Source organism: Antrostomus carolinensis, unplaced genomic scaffold, assembly GCF_000700745.2.
Source record: "Antrostomus carolinensis isolate BGI_N321 unplaced genomic scaffold, ASM70074v2 scaffold3571, whole genome shotgun sequence".
NCBI lineage: Eukaryota > Metazoa > Chordata > Aves > Caprimulgiformes > Caprimulgidae > Antrostomus > Antrostomus carolinensis.
In genome coordinates, this window is record NW_010294632.1 from 1 (window position 1) to 7704 (window position 7704).

At 43.7% G+C, this 7704-nt stretch overlaps 1 protein-coding gene across 1 annotated transcript; it reads left to right on the forward strand.

Moving 5' to 3' along the window:
• Positions 1–2141: 2141 nt before the first annotated feature.
• Positions 2142–3498, forward strand: INHBB (inhibin subunit beta B; the record flags this gene model as incomplete). The annotated part of the gene is made up of 1 exon (XM_010177675.1): positions 2142–3498. A coding segment is annotated over one exon (776 nt), but the record flags the coding sequence as incomplete, so codon positions are not given.
• Positions 3499–7704: the final 4206 nt, after the last annotated feature.

Sequence of the window (7704 nt, forward strand, 5' to 3'; positions counted from 1 at the left end):
TGCACCACGGCTTGCCCCTGTCCCTCCTCTGCCTGTCCCACTCCATCTCTCGCATCCCTCGCCTCGTTTGCCCGCCCTGAGCCTTCATCTGGTTCACTGCATGCATCTGTCTGTTGAGGTTGCGTTCGCCTGTCCTCCCTTTCCCTTCATTTCCCATTTATTCAGCTCTCATTTGTAGTGTTGGCCTTGTCTGTTTGTCCACTGTGTGCAACTTCCTACCAAGTATGTCTGTCTCCTCTCTGTCCATCAGTCCGTTTACTAACTGTGCCATCCATCCCCACGGTACCAGCCATCTCATTCCTGTCCAGCCATGGCAGTTATGTGTCACTGCATCCTTTCAGTGTAGCTTTCCAGCAGTTTATCCGTGCAACTGCTGTGCCCATGAACTTTGCACATCTGGCCATGACACCATCACTCTGCAAATTAGCTGTCTTCTGTCTATCTGTCCATCTCTTCTTTCCTTCATCGCTCTGTCGCTCAGTTCATTTTTCTCTCTCACTATCTTCCCGTGGCATCTCTATATAATTTGTCCACAAAATAAATCTCTTTCTATCCTGTATGCTGCCCACTCATCTTCTTTATCTACCCTCCCACTTACTGAAGGCATATACATTTACAGTATCTATAGGATCTGTTGCATGATACATATGCTTGTTATATTCACATACAAAATTTATGGGCACACACAATCTCACACAACACAAGTGATGTGGATCGGTGCAGCAACACCGTACTGTTCTTTTTCTGTCACTGTCACCACAGTTTATAAAGAAGTTGTGTATTTACTAACGTGTAAAAGGTTTTCTTAGGGTATGTTTTTGGGTTTATCATTTTTTTAATAGGCTGTTGTTGGGAAATCTGGAGTGGGCTTGTACTTCCATTTGGTATTCAGTTAATCACCGGGTTTTGTGACACTTCCAAAATTGACTTTATGTAAAATGTAGACAAACACAGTGAAAATTTCCATCCCTGAAATATTACAAGGTACTGAATGGCCCCTGGAGGCACATTTGAAAGGCATCTAGGGTAACAAATGAAGACACTGACTACGCAAAAAAATCCCATTCAGAGATTGACAAAAATAATGAAGATTCATAGGAAAAGGAAGAAAAAAAAAAAAAGTACATTTGGCTCTGTACAGAAAGAAACAGAACAGATAAGGACAGATGAGGAAATGCCTTTCCAGCAGTACTTTTAAGTAGCGATTGAGAGGCTTTGATTCAAGGACCAGAATTACAGCCTCCGCCGTAAAGGCTGGCTTGCACATCACATCACCTACGCCAAATTTAGCGAGGACTTAATAGTACAAAATTACAGAAGGGACACTGGTATTTCTGAAACAATTCATGCAGCAGGTTCTTTTGTTTACAAATAAGGGGTTATGTCAGACATTTGGTGACATTTTGTTTTCCGTGACAATTTCGCTCCTTTAATTCTGCTGTTAGTGAAAAGCTTATTGAGAACAGTCAGTAATGGTGTTACAGCGAGAGCTTCATTGCCTCGCCCTGTACGGGAGTTTATCGTTTCAGGGGAAAAAGACAGAGGTCGATGCCATTAATAACAGCAGATATTCTACCAGAGTAAGTGGGGGTTAGCTTGATCTGTTGGACAAGCAGGCACATCACTGAAACATTTTTCCCTCCATCTCTTGAATCCTCTCTGTTAAACCGCGACGAGAATATGTGAAAATCGAAATAAAATCCCTGGTTTGGCATTGGCGTTTCGGTGGTTACTGAAAGGGCTGTCCCCGTGAGAACTGGCAGGTAGCTGGAGGTTAAAGCTATTCTTAAACCGACAAGTTAGCAGAGCCCGAGTGCCGGTCTTTTCAAGGTGATGCTGTAGCGTCTTTAAAGCTGGCTGGCTGGAAATAAACCCCATATTCTGGAAAGCTCTTACTGGTGTCTGTGGATCTGACACATCCAGCTACAGCCCGATGATGAACGTTGCTGTGGGAAGTCGCTTTTCTATGCGTTTCGATTGCAGACTGGGGATATCTGACTCAGTGCCTGCCTTCTGGCCAGCACAGCCCCGTCGTGCTCTCTCGATCCGCTGTGCTCTTGCGTTGTCCCTGAATCCAGGATGGCACACATGCTAACGTTTCCTTTTTGACTTAATCTTGCTGATCTCTCCTTATCTTGCAGACGATCTGGCCTCATCTAGAGTCCGCCTCTATTTCTTCATCTCGAATGAAGGGAACCAGAACTTGTTTGTCGTTCAAGCCAGCCTGTGGCTTTACTTGAAGCTGCTTCCATATGTCTTAGAGAAAGGCAGCAGGCGAAAAGTAAGAGTCAAAGTCTATTTCCAAGACCCGGACACTAGCAACAAGTGGAATGTGGTTGAAAAGAAAGTTGATCTCAAAAGAAGTGGTTGGCACACTTTTCCCATGACAGAGGCGATCCAGGCTCTGTTTGAGAGAGGAGAAAGGAGACTGAACTTGGATGTTCAATGTGAGGGCTGTGAAGAGTATTCAGTGCTGCCAATTTATGTGGACCCCGGGGAGGAATCCCACCGGCCTTTTTTAGTGGTGCAAGCCCGCCTCGCCGATAACAAACACAGGATCCGGAAAAGAGGCCTGGAGTGCGATGGCAGGACCAATCTATGTTGCAGGCAACAGTTTTACATTGACTTTAGACTCATTGGGTGGAATGACTGGATCATAGCACCATCAGGTTACTATGGGAATTACTGTGAAGGGAGCTGCCCGGCCTACTTGGCCGGCGTCCCGGGGTCGGCTTCCTCCTTTCACACCGCCGTCGTGAATCAGTACCGAATGCGGGGGCTGAACCCGGGCACCGTGAACTCCTGTTGCATTCCAACCAAACTTAGCACAATGTCAATGCTGTACTTTGATGATGAATACAACATTGTGAAAAGGGACGTTCCCAATATGATTGTGGAAGAATGTGGTTGTGCTTGATTTAAGGTGTGTTTTTTGGGGGGGAGAGAGAGAGAGAGAGAGAGAAAGGGCAAGAAAGAGAGAGAAACATTCCCATACAAGATGGTGTTGGAGGAAGTTTCACTGTGTATCCAGGCATCAGTGTTGGAAAGTCACTGTGGAAAAGTTTGACAAAAAAAAAAAAAAAAAAAGGAAAAAAAAATCATTTCACTTTGGTGTCAGGACAGTGGCAGTTTGTGGATCTTGGACACTTATATATTCTACCACTTATAAGTTAATGCTATGAAATATCTTAAAGACACACACACACACACACACACACACACACGAAATGTGGGCACGCACACAGACACGCGCTCATATGCACACACAGACACAGACACACACACGAGGCAGCTCGGAAAAGGGACATGAGCACAGAAAGTCAGTGACCAGTGACGATGGACCTAAATGCCTGCCAGTACGAGTGAACGGCTGAGCAGCTGTTTCCCCGCCTGCCGGTGAAGCCACACCGAGATGAGCTCCCTTTGCTCAGGCAAAAGCACAGACTGCGAGAACACGACGTATTCTTGCACGCAGGTGACGAAATGACCAAACTTTGAAAATGAAAAAAAGATTGTCGACCATCACCTCTTAGGTCTAACGGGAAGCTGCAGGACACCTGCCTTGGGAGGTGATCACTTCCTCTTAATTTAAATTTATCTAAATGTAAACATCACAGATACCCACATCTTCCTACAGCACTTCCAGTAAGGAATTGTGTGGTAGCATCAGAGAGAGAGAGAGAAAAGGGGACAGACGCGTAAGCAACTGCTGTATTTCTAACATCTGACCGTTGCGACGTCACAAGCTGGGCTGGCGAGATCCGATGCTTTAACTGCCCACTCGCAACCCGTGGATGGCTGTACCCGCCGTGTCTTGGGAAAGGGGAGCCGGTACTGTATCTGGACTGTGTTGACCATTGGCATCTCTCACTGTTCAGAGAACAAAAAGTCGGCGTTGCAGTCTGTGTTCTTCAACGGGGGACTCGACAAGGACGCGTCACGTGGGGGACGAGCAAACAGGCAACCGCCACCACGGCTAAACCAATGAACCCTAAAGAGGAGTGTCAGTAACAGAGTGGAGACATTCTGAAAAATGCAGTGAATTGAATAACAGGCGAGGAACATTTTAACAAGTCTTGGAGAGGAGGAGAGAGAGAGGAGAGTGCTTTCAATTTCCTTACCAGGAGGTGTCGAGGATGGCCATAAAGATCAGAAAATAACGATACAGCATAGCACTTGCAAACTGCTTGAATGCACGTATAATAGCACTTGCAAATTTCAATGCCTTGAAAAGTGGTACTTGATAGTGCACTTATCTTTGCTCACTATCTAGGTAAACAGGTGCCGCATGAGCTATGCAATTTAAAGTGTTGACCCATACTAGACAAAACTGGACTTATGATATGACTTTTTTATATTTTTTATACTTGAAATTAAATCTTTTGCTTCTTTTTTAAAGCGAATGATTGCTTTTAATGTTTGCACTGATTTAGTTGCATGAGTAGTCAAAAAACTGCCATTTGAAAAAAATGTTATTTTTATAGCAGCAAAAAATGAATACAGTTAAATGTATTATACATAAATTTTGGAACCAAAGAGGCCAACATATTAGTTATAATTTTTATGAGATGGCAAAGCCATCATATATCATGTAGTCATACTGAGCAATCCCTCACAAGGCCTACCAATTGTTTCAGGGTACAAAATGGATTCTGTTTGTTCTATTCAGTGTCTTTTCTATACCATACGCACATGGAACGTAGAGTGAAAAAAAAATGACTATTGTAGAATACATTACAATATGTGCATCCTTTAAATCCAATTTTTATGTTTATTTAATAAAGTTCCTTTTAGGTTCTGTTCCATAATAATTTAAACCAAACAATTTTCACTTAGATTTGCTGTTGAAGTATTTTACATTTGTGTACAGTTTAAATAAATAAAAAAGATTGAAAACTGGATGTGCTTTTCTTTCTTTCTTTTTTTCTTTTTTTTTTTCAATATCTAACATCTGGAGAAACTTGCTTACTTTTGGGACTGAATGCGGCTGCAGACGGTGAACTGTCGCATTAGACCGTAGTCATATTAGTCATTGCAGAAAGCCTTGTCAGCTGCGATCCTAAAAATGTTACACTCTAGTTTTATTGCCGTCTATACATGTAAGCATCTGCTTCTTTCTGTCTGCATCAGTGCAGGGTATCTGGGCGCAGGAACAGCTCTGTTCCGCATACCTGCAGGTCATTTACAGCAAGTTCCTGGTTCACCTGCTGTGTAAGAATGTAACTTCTTGTCTAGGTCACTCCCTGATCGGTTACAAGAAGTAAAAAAATAACGTGGAAAGCACTTCCAGGAAAAAGAGGTCAGTACCAAGTCTGATTATCTTTAAAAAAAAATAAAAAAATTACGTGGCACCAAAGGGGGGGGGGGGAGGGTTGGGTAAAATAAGTCCTACATCCCCTTTACTAATAAAAACCAAAAAATGTTGACAAATATTCATAGAAATTCTTGTCAGCTGCACATATATCCAGATATTGATATCATTGATCTTCACAGATAAATTCTTCTTCCTGGAGACCTAAGCAAATGCCAGCTGAAGCTGACAGAAGGACCTCTGTTGACTTAGCAAATGTGAGATCTGACCCTGAGAGCTGTAAAGTGTTGAAGAAGCAAGTTCACGCAACTAATGATGGGTTCTAGTTACAGTTCCCATTCAAGTGTAGCTCTGCCCACCCCGTCCCAAAGCCAGACACTGGGGTTAACAGCTTTTTTTGGGGAGACCTCTAGGAGTAGCTTGCTGTGGCTTCATCAGCAACCTGCTGTGCAGAACTTTGTCACCCAGACCAATTTTTTTAAATATTTCATAGCTTTCTCGCCACCTCAAACTGCACTTTTATTGTCAAAGCCACCTTCCTGCTCCATCTCTTGGCAGCCTTCTCCCCGGTCTTTGTTCCTTGGGTTAAGCCTGTTACTGGTGAGTTTAGTAAATCCCCTTCAGTCAGTGGCAAATACACCTCTCCTCAGTCTGAAGGCACATTTGACCTTATATGACACAGTCTTCATTAATAAGACTGGGCTGCACTTTTAAAAATGGGATACATGAAGAAATCTTGCCTATTGAAATGCGAGGCCCTGGAGGCTGGCTCCAGTTAGGTTTCGTTCTTAATTGAAAGTGGTTGATTTCTGAGGCTGAAGCCAAGCCCTGCATCGGACACTGGGACTCCTCTGCTTCCCCAGGAGGAGAGCAGGGTGTCTCCATGTGGGATGTGGACTTGGAGCCCCGGGAAGCAGGGAGCTGCTGGCAGCCAGGATGCCATGAGCTTGGGCTGGTCAGGGGTGAGGAGCAGGAGCGGGCTGTGCTTTGCGTCCCACAAGCAAGCCCGGGATCCTGAACTCTTTCACACAGGCCAGCAAAGAACGCTCTTTTTCTTGGTAAAAGGCTTTCACGGCTTGCTTCCCCTGCCTAACCTGCTCCCCCATCTGCAGCTGTAGCCCTGACATTCATGGGTCAGAAAGAGAAACCCACAGAAGACCACAAATCAGTTATGGTGTGAGTGGCATCATCTGGGAGTGGGAAGAGCTGGATTATAGTCCAGGTTCCCAAGTTCTTTTATTTTGCATGAAGCACTCCTGGAAATGGATCTGAACAGAACATGCTTTGAGTTTTCTGTGGTGCGGAGTCGCTCACTGCTCTGGGCACACTGCAGAGAGCAAGGTATTCCCCATTCCTGGTGCTGGCAGCAACCTGTCACACAGATTTGTAAGGCTAAAATGAAATAAAATTTGAAAGGTCTTTAATTTTGAGGGACCATTCTGATACAATTTGGGCTTGATTTTTCAAAGATGTGACAAGGCTCATGGCAGCTTTTTGCAGGAGGCTCCAGGAATGACACTTTTTGCAGCTTCCACCTCCTGCATTTTTGAAATCAGGAAAAGGGAAAAGCAAGATGCCCAAACTTGATGACTGATTTTGAAACCTTAGGGTTTTATTTTCCATTTGTCATTCCCATTTTATAAAACTCAGCATCCAGTTTCTTTGCCTTATGCTAAGTTAGGTGCTGTACCTACCAAACCATCTGGGTCAGGTCCATACCCACCTGAGGTGATTTCGTGTCTCTCTCTTGTCTCTAGTAGGCTTTGAATTTGGTCCAGTAAATGCTAAATCATTTTATTATATCACATAGTAGAATCAATCTCTGCAGCTGGAAAATCTTAATCACAAGCAAAACCCCCATCCCTGTGCCTGGACCTCCCACTGGTGTTAATGAGGATGGTGTGAACGGGGTGACTGTCACGATGTGGTGCAACAGAGCACTTGGTGGATTAGCTCTGCATACATCACGTATTTCCACACATAATAGACACCTACTCCAAAATTGCCAGCTCTCACCTTCTGTGCTTTGTTACTTGTGAGAGATGAAGTCAGCAGCTGAAATTAATTGCTGTGCTCCCCCTGCCACGGGAGAAGAGGGAAACCCCTCACTGAATGAATCCTTCTTAAGAATAATTTTTGTTTGAAAAAATTATTGTTCACTACTGTGAAGTACTGTTGTTCACTACTAATTTTTTGTTCACTACTGTGAAGTGTTGAAGAACATTTTGCAAAATAGATCAGAAATACAAAATTTTGTCTAAGAAGAGAGTCTGTTTCTGTTAACACTGGTGTCAGCACCAACATAACTAAAGACACAACTCAATGTGGTTTTCTTGAAATCCTGATTGGGCCCAGCTTGTTCTCAGTATTTATATATATATATTTATTTTTTT